General features: G+C 40.2%; 1 protein-coding gene across 2 annotated transcripts in view; it reads left to right on the top strand.

Moving 5' to 3' along the window:
- The first annotated feature begins 1,267 nt into the window (after window positions 1–1,267).
- The window catches only part of ubap1 (ubiquitin associated protein 1), a 29,854-nt gene continuing 10,131 nt past the window's right edge, over window positions 1,268–20,990 (top strand). Inside the window, exons 1-4 of one of the 2 annotated variants that reach the window (XM_034167105.1) lie at window positions 1,268–1,430; window positions 8,564–8,608; window positions 11,419–11,544; window positions 17,223–18,050. In XM_034167105.1, coding sequence (XP_034022996.1) covers window positions 8,573–8,608; window positions 11,419–11,544; window positions 17,223–18,050 — 990 coding nt within the window. In that variant the 5' untranslated portion in view covers window positions 1,268–1,430; window positions 8,564–8,572. Of the gene's footprint in view, window positions 1,431–8,563; window positions 8,613–11,418; window positions 11,545–17,222; window positions 18,051–20,990 lie in introns of both variants that reach the window. The other variant, XM_034167104.1, reaches the window with a different exon arrangement.

Genomic DNA, 20,990 nt, shown 5'->3' with positions numbered 1-20,990 from the left:
AATGGGGCAAATGATCAATATCATGTGACAGACAAACCACCAATCAAATGACAAGCATCTATTCAGCCATTATATAATATACAAATAATGAATGTTTATGAGTGCAATAGTAAGAATATTTCATTCGGTGAAAGATGGAATGTTCCATTGGATGGAAAATGGGACAAATGATCAATATCACATAACATACAAACCACCAATCAAATGACAAAGATATCTATTCAGGCGATATATAAAATGGCCTAAGCAGTGGGTCACCCCTCTGAGTCTGGTCTGCTTGAGGTTTCTTCCTCTTTATCACCAGAGGGAGTTTTTCCTTACCACGGTCACCTTTGTGCTTGCTCGGGAAGCGCCTTGAGGTAACACTGTTGTGATTTGGTGCTATACAAATAAAATAAGTTTAATTCAAATTATTAAACTCATACTTCTCTATAGAAACACATCTTCATATATACGCGTAATAACACTCTAAACTAATACAGCTGTTGCATCATTACAACAGGTAGCAGTGAGGCACCACAAGCCACCAGATAACCTGTGATCATTTACTTTTAAATATTCCCACATTTTTGTATATTTGCATGAAGATATTCCACCACTGTAATCAAAATTTAGTTGTACAGCTCGTTTTACACTTTTGTGGCATTATATATCTCGATTGTCCTTGTTTTGTCCCAAGATAGACTGCTTTTTAGTTTCAATTAAGGACTGTTTTTGTTGCTCTTCTGTTTTCACCCAACACCACACATTGGAAGCCGGTGTGTGCACAGACTCATGGTCTGTGCTCTGTTTGACACACCTGCACATTCTCTGTGAGAGGAGACGGCCACTCTCCAAAAGTAGAGAAGGTGTAGCCAGCAGCATTTCATTTTCATTGAAAGGAACTAGCACAAAAATAGTTCATTTCTTAGAGACCTGAAAAGTTAAACCTGAATATCAAACATTTGCTGACCCATACTCGATCTTCAAAGTACTGTAAGTATAACATGACTGATGGCTCCTTTCATTGTAAAAGTGATGGCGGGTAAAATAAATAAACAAAGGAAAGAAAGAAATGAGGCCTCAATGTGCACTATTTTTCACAAAAAAGAACAACGTGCTCATGAGGTGAAACTCTTTCAAGCTTAAATGTCTTCTGTTTTAATAAGCAGCACACTACCTCCCACTATAGCCAGTGGGTTGTATATAAAATATTTGTTCCTCTTTCAAAGACTGGGGTAATGTGACCTTATGACGTCATTTATGTGTGTGTGACGTCTCACCGGAACCTGTGGTAAGAGAGCGTGACAAACCAAGATGGCGTCTCACGAAGAAGCAGGAAAGAGCTTTCAGAATAAATAAAACTCATTTGGAGAATTGGCTGAATTAAGCGTGACAGTACGATAGGACATATTTTACCTTTTTTTTAAAACGGGACGGAGCAGACACAGGTAACAGAAGCCTTTGTTCTTGTGTTAGTTTTCTTCCAGGGGCGGTGGCAGCACATTGAGCAGGCCACTGATCAAGCTAACGTGTTAGCGTCGGCGATAAGTTTGTTTTTTCACCTCGAGTCAGCGACTAACGCCGGTGTCCTCACTGCCCCAAAGGTTACAGGAAAAATTTAACAAGCGGTAGTGTGACTGCCTGTAAACTAACACCTTGTCGTAACGGTGGACCAGTTTAGCTAGTTTATCGCAGTGGTAACTTAGCTTGTTATAATAACTTACCAGAGGACGACTGTTACCTGTTTAAAACTATTTAAAACTCGTGTAGGACTGTTTGGAAATGTGATTCACGAACGTTTGTTAAATTTGTACTGATCACGAGACAATATCCAGGCGTTAGCTAAGCTCCACCTCAGTTAATACGGTTGATTGATCGTTTATTTTCTACATTGTGTATCTCGGGTGCTAACTGAAAGCTGACATTTTTAAAAGTTGCAACTTTGGGGGATGTATAGTCAGATTGTTTATCAAATTCATCTGTAGCTGTGTTTATTTGAAGCACGTTCAGTGGCGCAACATATACATGGACTGTCAGAAATAATCGGAAATATGATTCTGAACAAAAACATGCTTTTGCCACAAGTCAAGTCTGAGAGCATGTACTGTTACAACACCATGGAACTGCCTTAGGTCCTGGATGGCAACCACTCAGGCAGACAACCAGTCCATTCTCCCATCTCTAAAATAATATCTATCTGCCTGCAGCCAGGTGAAACATAGATGTCCTTGTGGCCCGCTACAGCTATTGGGGTCCTCAGTGTCCAGACACTGATGCACTGGATCATTCACAGAGAATCACATCACATAACCAAAATATCGACACTGAGGCTTCCACACAGTACTAGTGATACTCATCTTAGTCTCCCTCAGTAACTGCTTGTTTGACACGGTCATTCCAGTGGTACCCATTGATCTTCAGAAGAGACCTAGCACCGAAGACACCTTAGATCATGAGTTTTTTTTTTTTTATATTTGAAACAGTCTGTTCACATGAAGACTGCAGCTTTGAGAAAATCACTGGACGTATTTCAACTTATGAGTAACTTACAAGAAAATTGTCAACAATCGCATAACTTGTCTACAACTTATGTCCCGTATATGTGGAACATATGAGACATACACTGGTATATGTTGAAAATATTGTGCATGCACAAAATCTTTCGAGGTACTCGCGTATTATGACCTATATTGTCATGCTTCGACGTGCTCTTCATTTATACAAACCTTACCCATAACGTATTAGATATACACCAGCATATGCTAGCATTTTTAATATGCTTGGCATACGCTGGCACTATTTGGTCAAGGTGGGACAGGGGTGTTAGGTTTTATGTTGATACACACACAAATGTAAATGGATTGGAGGTCCTATTCCTACTTGGGACACGTGTCGACGCTGAGGCTTCCACCTCAGATATCATTGTTGGCTTTAGAACAGTGATTACTTTAGGTCATCTTAACGTGACTGGGGATGCCAAAAAAAACCCACTGGTAGAGTTCTACTTTAGAATTGGAATATATTATAGAAGATATACCTTACTGAATTTTCATGTAGCAAAGCTGATACCTCTGCCAAGTTAACACTGTACATATGGATTGGAAATAGCACAGACATAATGCTGATGTAACATTCATGGGCATATTATGTAATGAAATGATAAAGTATTGCCAAAGTTGCAGTTTGAAATACATTTGGAACACTAAATTTGGAACACTAAGACTTGCGATCTTTAAAATAACTTTTGTTTTTTGTACATTCTATTTAAGTTCAATCAGCCATGATCTAGATATCAGTCAACTATGATCTAGATATCATCGTTGGCTTTAGAATAGTGTTAAGTAGACATGTGCTGATAACCAGTTTCACGGTATACCGCGGTATGAAAAAGCCACGGTATCAAATCCACTAAAATTTTCCATTATACCGTCCCTACGGTATGAACAGGTTATGAGAATTCTTGACAGGCAGAGTGGAGGCGACCGCTGCCGCCCTTCCCCCTGGTGTGCACCTCTCTCTGTTTACAAACAGGCAGCTAACGTTAGCTAGCTCTGCATCATGGCTGAAGGAGGTGAAGCCTGCACTGAACTTTTCCCTCCGTCTAAAAGGACAAAGTCGGCTTTTACGTTTTATTTTATGCGGAATAGCCCTTCAAACCAAAAACGGTGACAGGAAAGCACCATAGATATGGCCTATGTTGGACGTGGAGCGATTCAAGATACCCGCAGAGGATTACATGGAAGGAGTAAACTTTATCCCATCTTTGAAACCACTGAGAAGTACAAGCGGTGGTCTCAAGTCATGCTTGTGGTCAACCAAATTTCTCCCACAAAATATCAAAAAGGACAAATACATCTATTCAAAGCACTTTGTTGGTGAAGCTGGGCCAAGTATTGAGCATCCGGACTTCCGGATGTTACTTCAGCCAAGTTTCTCCCTAAGCAAGTAAGTCATGTTTCCCATAGGGCAGATGCTACATGTCTAAAAGAGTGACTATTAGTTTGATATTTTCTCTAAAGTTATCAGTGGTATAGTGCTTGTAGCGGTAGACATCGCGTCAATTAGTGCCCCTGAATCACGCGTGCTTCATATGCAAATAGTCATAATATTATTAAAGCACATTTTAAAGCTATACATAATACTGTGAAACCGCTGTATTTTTGCCCACGGTTACCATACTGTCCAAATCTCATACCGGCCCATGCCTAGACTGTTAAGTTAATGCTCATTCAGAATAATTTTTCAATTTATGTTTTCAAGGAAGCTTTCTAGAAAGCAGAAGTGCTCATTTTATGATGTGTTTAAAGAGTAGGTGACACCAAAAAATGGGTACAAATAACTACTAAAAATGATAAAATGATATATATTTTTTAAAAATCGTATGGGAAGTGAAGATCTAGTGCTTAAGCATTGGGCTTGAGACCAGAGGATCCTTGGTTCAAACCCCAGCCTGACCGAAAAATCACTAAAGGCCCTTGGGCAAGTTGCTCCTGGTGAGCGCCTTGCATGGCAGCACCCTTACATCTGTGTGTGAGTGTGTTTGTGTGAATGGGTGAATGTGAGGCATTATTGTAAAGCGCTTTGAGGGTCTGATGTAAATGGAAAAGCCCTATATAAATGCAATCCGTTTCCTGAACAATAAAAGTCGACAAGTGCCCGGGTGAAGGATAAACAACAGCTGCCTGAAGGCTGCACGCTATTTCAACGCTTAGCCGTGCCCATATGGTTGTGATGTCATTGGGGGAATGGGACCAGCTGATTCAAACCCAAATCAATTGTAAACACAGCGGATGTGGAGCTGTTTTTGGATGTTTTTTTTATTTTCATTTTTTTCCTAGTGTGGAGCATTTTTATTTATGATTTTTTTTTTTTTTTTTTTTTTTTTGAAGAGGTACATACATAACAAATCTGAAAAATGACCCACAGCACCTGTGAGGGACTGAAAATATCAGCTATTTTTAAAATAAATATTATTAAATATTAACACCATACACACGTAGTAAATATAAAGTCTTACCTGTTCATTTCAGTGAGATTCATCTTTAAAGTCTGAAACTGTATCCACAAAGTCTGATTTTGGAAAACAGTGTCTGAAATACTCTAATTCCTTGTTCTGGCTGAAGAAAATGTCACTTTGTCACACCAGCAGTTTGTGCCACAGTTGCTCCATCTGATCACAGTTTCTGTGCTGGATGTCTTCCATCAGGTTGCAGCACCTGGTATGGCTGTTAAATCGCAACCTTATTGTGGTGGAGGGGTTTGCACTAATGATCCTGCTGGGACCTGTGTTGTCTGGAGCCTTAGCTCCTGGTAGGGCCATCCTTGGCAAACTGGTCCCAGGTGAGGAGACAGACAAAGGGCAATCTTCATGACCCTTTATGATTGACACAGTTGGGGATGGAGTCACCTTGCCTGGATTAGGGAGACCGGGGTCGCCTCCTAGTGCCAGACCTGGATTGCGGGGTGGGGGTGGGGGGGCGAGTCTACCATCATGGGACTCAATCGGGCTCAGCTGTTGTTTGTGCATATGCACTGTTGTTTGTGCATAGGCACTGTTGTTTGTGCATAGGCACTGTTGTTTGTGCATATGCACCAAACAGCAGTTCATAGTATCCAGCCTTCTTGGAAACTCTCAATGGGATCCTGGAAAAGGTTCCTGCTGGACTCCATAGTTCTACTGAGGGACTTCAATGCTCACGTGTGGAACAATGGAGAAATTTGGAGGGTAGTGATCAGGAGAAATGGGCCCCCTGAGCTGAATCAGATTGGTGTTTTGTTATTGGACTTCTACGCTGGTCATGGATTGTCCATAACAAACTTTGTTCAAGCACAAGGGTGTTCATAAGTACGTGTGATACCAGAACACCCTTTGTCAAAGGACGATGATCGCATTTGTGTCATCAGACCTGTGACCATGTGTCTTGGGCACTCGGGTCAAGAGAGGGGCAAAGCTGTTAACTGATCACTACCTGGTGATGAGTAGACTCAGATGATGTGGTAAGCCATCTAGCTGACCTCAAAGACCTAAATGTGTGGTGAGTGTTTTCTGGGAAAATTTGGTGGAAGAGCCTGTCTGGATGGCCTTCAACTCACACTTCCAAAAAACCTTCTCCCACATCCAGAGGAAAGTTGGGCGCATGGAAGCAGAGTGGTCCATGTTGCTGAAGTGGCTGCTTTGAGCTGTGGCCAGCAGGTTGTCTGTGCTTGTCATGGTGGCAACCCCAAGAGCCCACTGGTGGACTTCAGCGCTAAGGGAAGCTGTCAGGCTGGAGAAGGAGGCCTTTCGTCTTGGGTTAGCACAGAGGTCTCTGGAATCAGCAGATGGGTACCGTTTAAGTATCTCGGGGTCTTGTTCACAAGTGAGGGTAAGTTGCAGCATGAGATCACTAGACGGATTGGGACAACATCTGAAATCTTATGGACACTGTACCGGACCGTCGTGGTGAAGACCAGAAGAGTCGAACCAGAAGTCCTGGCATTTTTATTTATGTTTTTTTTTTTGTTTTTTTTTTTGAAGAGGTACATACATAACAAATCTGAAAAATGACCCACAGCACCTGTGAGGGACTGAAAATATCAGCTATTTTTAAAATAAATATTATTAAATATTAACACCATACACACGTAGTAAATATAAAGTCTTACCTGTTCATTTCAGTGAGATTCATCTTTAAAGTCTGAAACTGTATCCACAAAGTCTGATTTTGGAAAACAGTGTCTGAAATACTCTAATTCCTTGTTCTGGCTGAAGAAAATGTCACTTTGTCACACCAGCAGTTTGTGCCACAGTTGCTCCATCTGATCACAGTTTCTGTGCTGGATGTCTTCCATCAGGTTGCAGCACCTGGTATGGCTGTTAAATCGCAACCTTATTGTGGTGGAGGGGTTTGCACTAATGATCCTGCTGGGACCTGTGTTGTCTGGAGCCTTAGCTCCTGGTAGGGCCATCCTTGGCAAACTGGTCCCAGGTGAGGAGACAGACAAAGGGCAATCTTCATGACCCTTTATGATTGACACAGTTGGGGATGGAGTCACCTTGCCTGGATTAGGGAGACCGGGGTCGCCTCCTAGTGCCAGACCTGGATTGCGGGGTGGGGGTGGGGGGAGCGAGTCTACCATCATGGGACTCAATCGGGCTCAGCTGTTGTTTGTGCATAGGCACTGTTGTTTGTGCATATGCACCAAACAGCAGTTCATAGTATCCAGCCTTCTTGGAAACTCTCAATGGGATCCTGGAAAAGGTTCCTGCTGGACTCCATAGTTCTACTGAGGGACTTCAATGCTCACGTGTGGAACAATGGAGAAATTTGGAGGGTAGTGATCAGGAGAAATGGGCCCCCTGAGCTGAATCAGATTGGTGTTTTGTTATTGGACTTCTACGCTGGTCATGGATTGTCCATAACAAACTTTGTTCAAGCGCAAGGGTGTTCATAAGTACGTGTGATACCAGAACACCCTTTGTCAAAGGACGATGATCGCATTTGTGTCATCAGACCTGTGACCATGTGTCTTGGGCACTCGGGTCAAGAGAGGGGCAAAGCTGTTAACTGATCACTACCTGGTGATGAGTAGGCTCAGATGATGTGGTAAGCCATCTAGCTGACCTCAAAGACCTAAATGTGTGGTGAGTGTTTTCTGGGAAAATTTGGTGGAAGAGCCTGTCTGGATGGCCTTCAACTCACACTTCCAAAAAACCTTCTCCCACATCCAGAGGAAAGTTGGGCGCATGGAAGCAGAGTGGTCCATGTTGCTGAAGTGGCTGCTTTGAGCTGTGGCCAGCAGGTTGTCTGTGCTTGTCATGGTGGCAACCCCAAGAGCCCACTGGTGGACTTCAGCGCTAAGGGAAGCTGTCAGGCTGGAGAAGGAGGCCTTTCGTCTTGGGTTAGCACAGAGGTCTCTGGAATCAGCAGATGGGTACTGTTTAAGTATCTCGGGGTCTTGTTCACAAGTGAGGGTAAGTTGCAGCATGAGATCACTAGACGGATTGGGACAACATCTGAAATCTTATGGACACTGTACCGGACCGTCGTGGTGAAGACCAGAAGAGTCGAACCAGAAGTCCTGGCTCTCAATTTACCAGTCGATTTATGCTGTTATCCTAACCTATGGTCATGAGTTTTGGGTAATGACTGAAAGAATAAGATTGCGGATAGAAGGATAGGGTACAGTAGGGAACAGTGGGATGAGCTGTTTGCTTTGCCGCCACCGTGACCCGGACCCAGATAAGCAGTTGAAAATGATTGAATGAATGACCTATTGTCTGTGTGTATCTTTTATAAATCCCAATTAAGTGCATGCACATTGGTTTAAATATACCAATCAGAATTCTGTGGTGAGGCAGTGGGAAGAACAGTCCACGTGCTGCAGCTCCCACCTCTATGCCACCTGTTGTTCTGTTTTGGGATTGTGAGCACACAAAGTCCCTTCTTGTGAAGCTCCTTTTGGACAAAATTGGCTATTCTGGGTTGTGTCAAAACGCCGGTCTCATCTCCTGCTTACATTATCACACACAAAATTCCACAATTGCCACTACTGATTGTCTTTAAGGCCAAGTACTTATAAATAATCTGTCTGTTTTCAGCGTCTCTAAATGGCTGCGAGGAAATCTGGATCAGATGCACACAACAACGGTGAGTTCCTCTTTTATTCAGTGATGTCTTCCAGGAATTCACTGAGTCATTTGTTTGTTTTTCAACCCCTCTTTCTCATCTGTGGCACAAATGTCCATTTATTGTTGTTGGGTTTTTTGTTTTTGTTTTTCTGGAGCAGCCAGAATCAGGTGCGTATTTGCCAGAACAATATGTTTTTGTAAAATCGATTGGAAACGCCTCTGATGAGACACCCTAGTTGATATGAACTCTCACATTTTCATATCTTCATCCCAAACATCAGAGACTGAAAAATAAATGTCCCATTTACTCCCATTTATGAAGAGCCACCGATTGTACAGGCAGCAGCCAATGAGAAACGTCAATACAGATTTTACCACAAAGTCCATGGTATTCTGAAAGCAACCATGCTGCGTTGAAACTATAACGCAAATCATGAGTGGAAACATTGTTTTGCAGCAGGAAGACAATTTAAATTGTGAAAGTTCCATTAACAATAACTTCAAGTGGACCTTGTTAGAGGAGAAGGACAAAAATACCATTATTTCAGTTTTTTAATTATTGCATATAGGAAAAACTAACACCCCCGGTAAGTATTTCATATGATTATATTGTATTGTTGACGGCACTGGCAACATTTTCCATGAATTCATTGTCAGTTGATGTGATACAAGTTATGGACATCCCAAAGATAGATGATCAAAATCTATCTTTGGGATGTATTTACTTCAACTGTCTAACATGCTAACTTGATGTATGTTTATGTTTTGACCTAGCATTCAAAATATGCATTTTATGGCTTCTTATGTTACATGAGCAGGAAATATATTAAAATTGATTCATTTTTAACACGCTCGTAGAAGTCAAATATTGATATGAAAAACCTTTATGCGTCATCTTGCACTACACGTAAATCATAAGTACCCCAGAAATGCTTATGTCAGCACTAGGAGGAAGAATCTGCTATTACCTTTCCCATTTGTATAAGTGAATAAGAATAACATTTAAAACAGAATCAGTGTTGTTGAGAACTAAAATGTATTTTGGTGACTGTTAATGAATGGTAGCTGCAGATTTATTTGTGTCAAATTTTATTTTTATTCATGTTAAGACACTTTCAGTTGTGTTACAAAAGCACAGTTTGCTCTAGTCAAATGTTTGGATTGGTGTAGAGATAGAACAGTAACAATCCAATGCAAATATGTGGTTTTATGAAGTAATGTTAGATATTCTAATCCATGCAGCAGACTATGTATTATACAGGGCTGTGAAAACTCCGCAGATCCCCGGGATTTCGCGGATTTCATAATGGGGAGGGAGGGTGGGGTGTTAGTGTTGTACTCTTTAATCGTGAACATCACTGAGTTTTTAAAATGCTTATCGCAAAGTGTTCTCTTTTTTTTACGACATCGTGTAAGTTTTATAAGTCCACGGACACTGATCAGTGTGTTACAGATACAAATCAGTTTCCTCAGATCTGCAGAGTTTCGCGGAGGAAACATGCCACTCAAAGCGTAGCTGTTACGACAGTTGTCATAAAGCAGGACTGGTCGGTTGCTGTGGCGACGCTGTGTGGCTTCTGTGCGACGCTTAAGCTAAACTTAGCATGGGGACATTCCAAACTTTTAGAGCTTTCATGTTTTAAAAGATTTGTGCAGCATGTCTGTGCCAGGGACCGACGTCGCACAGAGAGAAGATGGCGAGAAAGAATGTTTGAAAAAGTCTTAAAAGGACAAGAATCCGTGGAATTGTCACTGGCTTCATCAACACACCTGAAAGATAAAAGAAACAGGAAAAGTGAACTGTGCTCTCAGCAAAACAGTAAGAATTTTTCTCTCCCTGGAAAATAAACATTCTGCTGTTTACACAGGATTTCAGACAAGATTATGTGACTTTTTCACTAATCTAGACTTTCTTTCATTGTAAAAAAGACATTGTGGCTTTGAATGGATTTAGGCTGCATGAATTTACACAAGAATATATGTGACTTTTTTTACTATAAGGTATGTTATTGATATTTTACCATGATTTTCCAAATACTATACAAGCTTTAGCTGTGGTTTTTGAAATGCTGTAACAGTCTTTTCAGTCTTCATAAATTTAATGTCGTTTAATTGTTCTGAGTTAATGCATAATTTGGTTTACAATTAAACGGAAAATCATTCCAGGTCCTACTTCCATATAATATTCTGTTATTTCAACATCATCATTGACAGGTCAAATAAAAGGTTGAATGTAGGATCATTTAAATATCCACAAATTTTGAGATTTATTCTTCCAGGAGATGCTGAAAAAGTATCATTAGATAAAAATTAAATTCTGGGGCCCCACAGGGCCCGAGACCCCGGCTCCTGGGGAGCTATTACCCCCACCCCCCCCGACCCCCTGCAAATTTTCCTCAGATTTCACAATTGTCATTTCACAGCCCTGATTATAGGCCCATCATCTTGCCGATATGGGGAAAATATGCTTTTTATGACTAAGATGAGCAAGAAATTGGGACTGAGAAATATCTAATTTCTCATTAATGAATAGCACCAAATGACATAATATTTTATAAAAAATAATAATAATAAAATTCTGGGGGAGGTCCCGCAGACCCCCCTCTAGGATATTTGACCCTCTGGCCCTTGTGAGGTTATGAACAAAATTTTCAAGGTTTTCTTTTTTCTCCAAAGGCCGCTCACATCACTGTTTATTTGGGTGAAAATGATTTGACTCTGAACTTTTAAATTTTTGTGTCCATTTATTAAAAAAGTTTACTAACAAAGGCTCTGTTGTACTAAAGTCTACTTGCTCTGCCCCCCCAACTTCTTCCACAAATACAGGACCCATCAGTTACCTTGATGATGTTCCCTTCAAGATAAATGAAAGGTTCCGCTGCCCGGCCAAGGTGGGGCTGCCTGTCGGCTTTTGTCTGCCACACTGTGACTCTCTGCTGGCTGACACCCAGGTTAGTGAGTCAGAGGACAGATAAAAATGTATTATTTGTTTTACTGGCTTTAGTTGTGGCATGATGGACTTGTATGCTTGTAGGTCTGGGGGTTTAAAATGTCAATCAATCAATCAATTGTTTTATATAGCGCCAAATCACAACAAACAGTTGCCCCAAGGCGCTTTATATTGTAAGGCAAGGCCATACAATAATTATGTAAAACCCCAACGGTCAAAACGACCCCCTGTGAACAAGCGCTTGGCTACAGTGGGAAGGAAAAACTCCCTTTTAACAGGAAGAAACCTCCAGCAGAACCAGGCTCAGGGAGGGGCAGTCTTCTGCTGGGACTGGTTGGGGCTGAGGGAGAGAACCAGGAAAAAGACATGCTGTGGAGGGGAGCAGAGATCGATCACTAATGATTAAATGCAGAGTGGTGCATACAGAGCAAAAAGAGAAAGAAACAGTGCATCATGGGAACCCCCCAGCAGTCTACGTCTATAGCAGCATAACTAAGGGATGGTTCAAGGTCACCTGATCCAGCCCTAACTATAAGCTTTAGCAAAAAGGAAAGTTTTAAGCCTAATCTTAAAAGTAGAGAGGGTGTCTGTCTCCCTGATCTGAATTGGGAGCTGGTTCCACAGGAGAGGAGCCTGAAAGCTGAAGGCTCTGCCTCCCATTCTACTCTTACAAACCCTAGGAACTACAATGTACAACACATATTGCCACTATCACAAGTGGAATGACCTGGGCATCATTTTAAGTAACTTCTGGGTCTGAATGTTGCATGCAGTACGTGCTGACTCCCTGCCAATTACCTTTTTTTTTTTTTTTTTTTAGTACTTTGAGAGGCCCTGCGACTTCTATACTGAAAATTCATGTTTGTTCTTAATAATACTAATTATAGTGACTGTTTATGTAGAACTTTTTCAGGAAGCAAAGCACTAAACCAAAAAAAGTCCAATAAAAAAGAAATGGCAGTAATAAAATATACACTACAATAGCAAAAATCCCAAATTAAAGAGCTTATAACACAGAAAACAGTGCAACTTAAGCCACCTTGACACTTGCACAAATTTGATCCCCACACTGGCGCGCAGTCTTGAGTGCCAATGAGTAAACTCGTCCTAAACTGTTGTAAACGGTGTGTGGCTGTATGCCAGTGCGCAAAGAAAATTTTGAAATGTTCAAAATTTCTGGCACACATTAATTTTGTGCCACTTTCATGAACTAGTCGTGAACATTGCGCAACCTATTTGCAAACAGTGTGTCACTGCATGTCATTGTGCACAGGGCATCTGAACCTGAATTTAGATTATGAAGAGATGTTATATCGATGATAAACATAATTTTACAGATACATTATCTAAGTCAAAAGAAGGAATGAAAATGCAACTGTTTTACCAATCCATTAAAATACATATTATAAATAATGCCCTTTGAGACAATATTCGAAATGCGTTCGCCACCGCATGATTCACACGTGACAAATTGCAGCTGTAGATTATTTCTCTGTGATTCTGGGAGTGATGAGAGAATGGTTTCATTAGCCATCTTTTGAAACCAAATGTGCAATCAGCTACGAAATTATATGGCATAGGCTTTATTTTATGGTACAGGCTTTATTTTACATGGAGAGGTGTCAAGCGGGATGCGTTGGCACAATGAATGCAGGAATCAAATTTGTGCAAATGTCAAGGTGCCTTTATACTCCAGTGTGACTTGTTTTTTTTGGGGGGTTTTTTCCTCTTCAAGAAGCATTTTTTGACAGGTGCGACTTAAACTCCGGAAAATACGGTATATGATATTCAACATTTTTGCGGTTATTGCTATCAGTTATTTATAATTCCAATTTGCAAATAAGATATTTTCATTTACAGAGACTTTCATTTTAAAATGTGCTTCTTTGGCTGATGCAGCTACTTCCCAGTGATTTATCTTTCATCCATCATGAAAACTTACCTTTTTCTTCTGAAATATAAGTGGTTCACAGTATGACATTGCCAATATGATCAAAATTCGCTCTGTCTGGGAAAAGTAATTAATTTCCCTGAAGTGAAAATAGTCTAAGGAAGAGGCGGCCATGAACTACATTTGGTAGCAATCATAGGGACATCCAGTGAGAGTAAAGAAAGACAGCTTGACATTAGCTGGCTGCTTGCTCAAGCAAAATAAAACAAGGTGGTGGAAAAAGCCCCCCAAACAGCTTATTTCTGTATAAATCTGTCTCTCATATATTTTCGAAACATTAGCAAGAAATAAACACTTAGATAACCTCTGAAGTGATTTACAAGAGCTCTTAGGGGTGTTAGCATACACTACCTAGGAATGCGCACAGCGCTTTCTCATCTTTTGTTAAGACCTTGTGACTGTTAGCATGACCCTAGCAATGGGTCTCACACACACACACACACCGGGTCTGGTCTGCTTGAGGTTTCTTCCACAGAAACTCCAGAGGGAGTTTTCCTTACCACTGTTGTGTGCTTGCTCAGGAGGGTTGGTAAGGTTTGACCTCAACAGCGTGAAAGGCCTTAAGGCAGTGTTGTTGTGATTTAGTGCTATACAATAGGGCTGCAACAAACGATTATTTGGATCATCGATTAATCTGATGGGGTTTCGACGCGATTAATCGGATTAGCGTGGAATTTTTTAAAAATGTGCCAGGGAAACAATTTTTCTCTCCTTCCATCACTTTATTTAACAACAGAACATTATTTGAAAACTTAAAATACTTAAAAATCAACAACTTGTCAAATGTCCCTTGGCTGTTGAAATATAAAATAATAAAGAATAAAACAGTTTATAATAAAGAAAGAAAAATAATTATTTCAAATGGCATTGCTTTATCAAAGGGCTGAGTTGCCATAAAACAACATTGAAGCATATAAATGTTATAAAATATATGGTGAAAAAATAGGCCAACGCCTGTCGTAATTGAATTTGATCAATTTTATTGATTCGTTGTTGCAGCCCTACTATACAAATCAAATTGAGTTGAACTGAAATCTCATCACACAAGATCAAAGGTGCTGTCCAAACCTCATGCATACACATATGTGCTTCCTCCTGTAGATGGCGTTAAAAGGAAAGTAAAATACTTGTTACAGATTTCTCCCCAGATAAATGTTTCCTTCATTAAAGTGAGCTATAATTTTGCAGCATGTTAGAAAAATAAACCTACATTACAGTGCTTGGATTTCAGTAGAAATGAAACTTTGTCAGCACCTGATTTGTTAGATGTCACGAGTTCAGCCTGTCAATGCTGAAAGCTGTTATTTATTTGTTTGTTCATTTGTTCAGCTTCATAATAATGCTGCTTATTAGGGCTGCAACAACGAATCGATAAAATTCGATTACGACAGGCGTTGGCAACACATTGCGTCATCGATGCGTTGTGTCGAGCGATTATGGCGCCAGAAGCGACCAGTGCACAGAGCAGATCAGACGCTGTTTTGTAGAACTACTACACACTTAGAATATGGCAGAAGCAAGTAGACAGAAGAAAGTCAAGACTTCAAAAGTGTGGGAGCACTTCACGTTAACTCAAAGACGTTTGTTAACTGCAACATTTGCAAGTCGGACCTCGCATGGCACGGGAGTACGACGGTAATGATGCATCTCAAACGAAAGCATGTCGGAGTCATCAACGAGGAAGGGGAGAGCTCAGTGTCTGGGCAAGTTAACAAATCTTTATTTTTGTTTAAGCAGTCGTAACGTCTCAGTATGACAAGTCAGGCAGTGATATGAAGCTAGTCAGGCTCAGGCTGTCTGCGCGTCTCCCAGAGCAGTGAGGGTGAGGGGCAGAGAGTGAGAGAAAAAGAAAAAGAAAACAGTAACAGCACCGACAGTTTTTTATTAATGTTGTCAAAGTCCAACCATCGACATTAATGCTTGTCCGATTGTCCAGGACAAGTATAAAATGTCATCAGACAAGTAATAGCTCTAAATCGTTGTCCGACTGGACAAGTGGCATTTTTTTTTTTTTTTTTGGTTTAAAACATTCAAATTCTTCTCGCACAACTGGCTGCTCCCCCGCAGACAGAGAGCCGAGCAGTGCTGCAGCGGAAAAAAAAACGCCGTCAGTCTTCACATAAAACGAGCTCCAGAAATTCATTTATAGGCTGTATTTTACAGTTGAAAGCCTTCATGTTTCCAAAGGGGGGAGGGGGGGGGGGGGAGAGATTGATTTAGGTTTTATGGTTAACTGGTTATGCTAATTGCTCATTTACAGCAATAAAAATACCTCTTTTATCACCATATATTTTATAACATTTATATGCTTCAATGTTGTTTCTTTATTATTTTATATTTCAACAGCCAAGGGACATTTGACAATTTGTTGATTTTCAAGTATTTTAAGTTTTCAAATAATGTTCTGTTGTTAAATAACGTGATGGAAGGAGAGAAAAATTGTTTCCTGGCACATTTTTAAAAAATTCCACGCTAATCCGATTAATCGTGTCGAAACCCCGTCAGATTAATCGATGATCCAAATAATCGTTTGTTGCAGCCCTACTGCTTATAGCTCCTTGCACTTTTTGTGTGATGGTCATATAGAAAGTTTCTGTGAATTAGACGTGCTGTAAGGCATTTTCAGGAAGTTTTGTGTTAAAGGTTTGCGTTATTCAAATTCTTGATACCTTGTGAGAGTTTGTTTTGTTTTAAACTGCAGGAAAATATCTGTTTTTAAATATCTGTCATCGGTCTCCTACATTAGTCTGTATCAAGCTATGAAAAAGCCATATTATTTGACCCTTGGCATGAAGCAACATAAAATCTGTTCCCATTTTGAAGTGCAAATGTCACATTCTGGGACAATGCCAAGGCAAATTTAAACAAACATTACCCCACAACTTTTATTTTTTTGTTTTTATTTATTTATTTATAACTGTATTAATTTAAGAGGTTTGTTCTGATATACCAATGTAATTTATTCCAATTTAAGTTTTTTTTTTTGTTTTTTATATACAGATGTTGCATGCCAAGTTAATCGCACTTTGAAAGTTGTGCTTGTCTGTGCTCACTAGTATTATTTTGTAGTGAAGGAGAGTCCTGTAACATGTCCATATATTTAGGACTTTATTGTGAAATATCACAACAAAGGAAACCATATGTTTTCATTGTGTTGCATTTGATTATAAAAGAAGCTCCATGTGACGGATTTAGCTTGGGGTAGAACTGTGCTGCAAAAACAAAACCAACATCAGTTTTATGGAATTAGTTCAGGTGCAGAAAGGATGATGTTGACCAAAAAAAAAAAAAAGTAATTGGTTAGAGTTCCTTGCAGTTTTTCAACTTTATTTTTTAGTGCATATAAGTTTAATCTTCAGTGTATTTGCCTAGAAAAATTATTTTCAAATTAGTAATTCTTTCCAAATACAGAGTTATTCAAGTTATTTTTTTTATTTATTTTTTTACTTCAATGTTGTGCAGCACTAACTGGAAATGAGTGACATTTTTGTGTCATTAGTTATTAGCATGTGATGGCAGAGTTGCTTTGAACAGCTGGAGATAATATCAGTGTTGAAATATCACATTGATCTCTTATTTGCCATATTCTGGTTAACTGTGTGCAAGCTTTTGTTTTCCTAGTGTTGCAGTGCAATTACATTTTTTTTGTGTGCGAGATATGTGTATTATAAGTAATCTCTGTCTTCATATTTGCTTTTTTTGCATTCTTCTTACCATGGTCTCAAAAGTATGACTTTTTGCTGGAGAGGCGTAGTGTGCTTTGGGGGAATGAACTTGCTGAAGCCAGGGCAGCCGAGGCCAGAGCTCAAGAGATGGCAGCCGCCAAGCCGGAGGCAGAGAGCACGGAGAGCTTCACCAAGTCCCATGACGTTGATGGTAGTTCAAGGAATAGAACCCGAACTGCAGCAGAAGACCAAGATTTGCCACCCCCAGCTCTGAACCCTGTTCTGGCAGGACTGAGCCATAACGCTATACTTACTCCACTGCCTGCCCCAAGCCTTGGCCCCAGGAATACCCAGCCTAGCATTCCTCAGCAGCACAGCCTAAACCTAGCTGACTTTGAGCGTGAAGAGGACCCTTTTGATAAGCTGGAGCTTAAGACTATAGATGATAAGGAGGAGCTCAGGAGCATCCTCCAGAGCCAGCCCCAACTTCGTCCTTCTGTGTCTCCGCCAGAGTCTTCAGAGCTAGGTTCTGCTTCACGTGGAAACAGCCCCTCTCCTCCCAGCTCTCACATCAGCTTCTCAGTCAAACCTGCGTGTGCTCACAAACCCAATGGGCTTGTTGCCTTGGTGGATATGGAGAGAGTTGGGCAACCTGGAAGAGTGGGGGCTGACACAGACGATCGGCCTTGTAATATCCGCTCACTCACCTTTCCTAAGCTCTTGGATTCTAGTGAACCTGAATCGGTAACAGTGAGGTACAGCGCCATCCCTGCACCCATCCCCACTCTTCAAAACAACCGAACTAATGGGAGCCCCCCAACCATACACAAATCACATGTCATTGTTGCCCCTGAGCCAGCAAGCCGCACCAAAAATGGAGCACCAAAACTGGTGAGTATAATATGAACAGTCCCTCTGAATTAATTGCTTTCATAATCACTCAGAAATTGCTGCTTATTCTTATCACTTTTCTTTTTCTACCTTACTGAGAAGGTTGGGTTGATTCAGAATGCAAATTGGGAGAATGTCTAGGAATGAGCTTTATTTATGCTCATTCTTTGCTAATTTAATGAGTAGGAAGATGAGTGGTATAGAAGTCGGTCCACCTATCTGTAGACCTTGGTTCAATTCCTAGTCACGTATCAGAAAAATTAATCGCCGTCTCTGACTACGGCTGGAGGAAGAGACGGTGATTCATTTTTCTGACGTTCTTGGTCTCTACTACTTTTACTCACCCAAATATTGTCAGTATAGTATCCTAAATTTAGTTGCCAAAATGTAGTGGTTTACAAGAACTTGTTGACTGATGACGAACAACAACCGAAACCAGCAAAAATGGACTCAAACTAGTGGATGTGTGAGAAAGAAATCAGCGGTGGGTAGGAAGGATGAGTGAGCACCCTGATTTTATTAGTATGTTGCTAATAATTAGGTATGTCTGATATATATATACACACACACACACACACACACACACACACACACACACACACACACACACACACACACACACACACACACACACACACACACACACACACACACACACACAAACCCTGGCAAAAATTATGGAATCACCGGCCTCGGAGGATGTTCATTCAGTTGTTTAATTTTGTAGAAAAAAAGCAGATCACAGACATGAAACAAAACTAAAGTCATTTCAAATGGCAACTTTCTGGCTTTAAGAAACACTATAAGAAATCAGGAAAAAAAACATCTCGTCCCATTGCAATGTATTCCCATTAAAAAGCCCTCACATATAACAGAGGTACAAAATGAAGTTCAGCACTGACACTAGCCTATTCAAGGAAAGTGGGTATCATAAAAAAAACAAATGCAATCTTTTTAATGCACATAATGCCCGGTTCTTATTTAAGACAGACATTTATTTTTTCAAAGTTTTTACCTGGCCATTTTTATGCATTCCACCGCAAGCAAGTGCTTTTATTTTTACATGGCAGCGCAACGTCCATTGTTTACTGTTGTTAACTGATATCGCTAATTTCTACAAAAATATTATTCCTGTCAACTTTCCGTTGTCGCAACATTCATCCTTGACCCAAAATACATAACGGCAAATTTCAGCTGTCCCCAGTTTTATATATTTTTATATATATATATATATATATATATATATATATATATATATATATATACATACATAAAGCTTTTTCGTGTACTTGTTCTATAGGAAAAGCTGGTTGTCCGGAAAAGCGAGCGCCGCAGGCAAGAGCCGCGTGAGGCGTGCTGAAGGCATGCGATGCATACCCCAAAGACGCGTGTCACCTAGGGGTGTCTTGGGGCATGCTTCTGTGGAAGTACTGAAATTACACTTTTTCATAAATTGCTTCTCTCCTGTGTGGGTGGTAAAATTGAATTTCCAAAAAATACATTTTTATTACATATTGCATGCATAGCCTCTAGCCTTTTAATCTGTTAACCAAGACATAGCTCATAATGTTTATCTCCTGCGATTCTTCATAATTGGGGAAAAAATTAAAATAATTGGTAAATGCCAATATGCATCTGCTTCTCTCCTGTGTGTTTTCTGAATTCATCACTGTTCAATGCATGATCATTTACCAGTATGTTTTTTGATAAAGCAAATCAAATTCTTTTATTTCAACATTTAAAAATGACTTACTGGTCCGCAATTGAAGGAAAATCCCGACAGACATGGCAGTATATTGTTATCCTCTTCCTTGTGCCCCAGCCACGGATAATCCTGTGTCCAGCTACTCACAAACTTCCTCTTTCTTCCTTTCTCTTCATACCTCTTCTTTGAAGTTTCTACACTTGCAGGAGTTGATGCTTTGCGTTTGACTGATTGGTTTCAGTGCAGAAGGTTCCGGGTTCAAATCCCACCCCTGCCACATTTCTCTATGTAATGAGGAGTTGCGTCAGGAAGGGCATCCGGCATAAAACGTGTGCTAATTCAACATGCAGAGCCACCTTGGATTTGCTGTGGCGACCCCGAGTGCAAATAAGGGAGCAGCCGAAGGAACTTACTATTCTGTTCAATATATTCTTCAAAAGGTGTGTTAATCGATGCGATGTTCGATATCTAATGTTTCCCGCGACAGCATCTTGTAAGAAGATGCTACAAACGCACACTCCATACAGTGGTCTTGTGCACACATGATACAGGGTTCTCCCCACAAATTTTTAGTATAGCAGTGCTGTTGGCAATTATCGCCCGAGGCGACGCACGTTGCGAGTCATTTTGACTCGTTTTAGATGCATTGAAAGCAAGAATAATAGACAAAAAATTTACACTTATGTTGTAATATCAAAGTTCTTTTTTGTGTTTTTCTGTCTATGTTAAGAAATGAATTGAAAAGTTTAAAAACACATTAATATTTGATGGACATAACATTTGCTCTCTTCTTTAAAAATGACACACTGCACCTGTGCAGTTTTTTGTCATGTTGACAGTTTAGCTTTTTTTTTTTTTTTTTTTTTTCCCCAAACATTTTGAGTGGAATTGCACACTTATTTAAAAAAAAAGAAAAAAGAAAACAAAACAAAAACAATGTAAGCCCTAATTGTCTTATTTGAACAAGAGCTAAATCTGGACTGATTTGATTGTCAAATCGGAATCAAATTTATTGCCACGTAAGTTTTCACATACAAGTAAAATTCTGGAAGAAGTAAAGGAGTAAATCTGCTCTTTTAAAGATGAATCCTGGATGAAAAAAACTTTCTGAATCAGTTTTTCACACTTTACTGTTTCACTGAGGCTGTGTGGTGAAGATCGTTTATTAAAATTGTTTTGCTGCTTTTTTTTTACAGCTGTAGCGTCTTCTCTCTCTCTCTCCCTCCCTCTCTCTC

Source organism: Thalassophryne amazonica, chromosome 3 (assembly GCF_902500255.1).
Source record: "Thalassophryne amazonica chromosome 3, fThaAma1.1, whole genome shotgun sequence".
NCBI classification, from domain to species: domain Eukaryota; kingdom Metazoa; phylum Chordata; class Actinopteri; order Batrachoidiformes; family Batrachoididae; genus Thalassophryne; species Thalassophryne amazonica.
The sequence above is the reverse complement of the archived record's forward strand: the minus strand, read 5'-3'. Positions and strand labels throughout refer to the sequence as shown.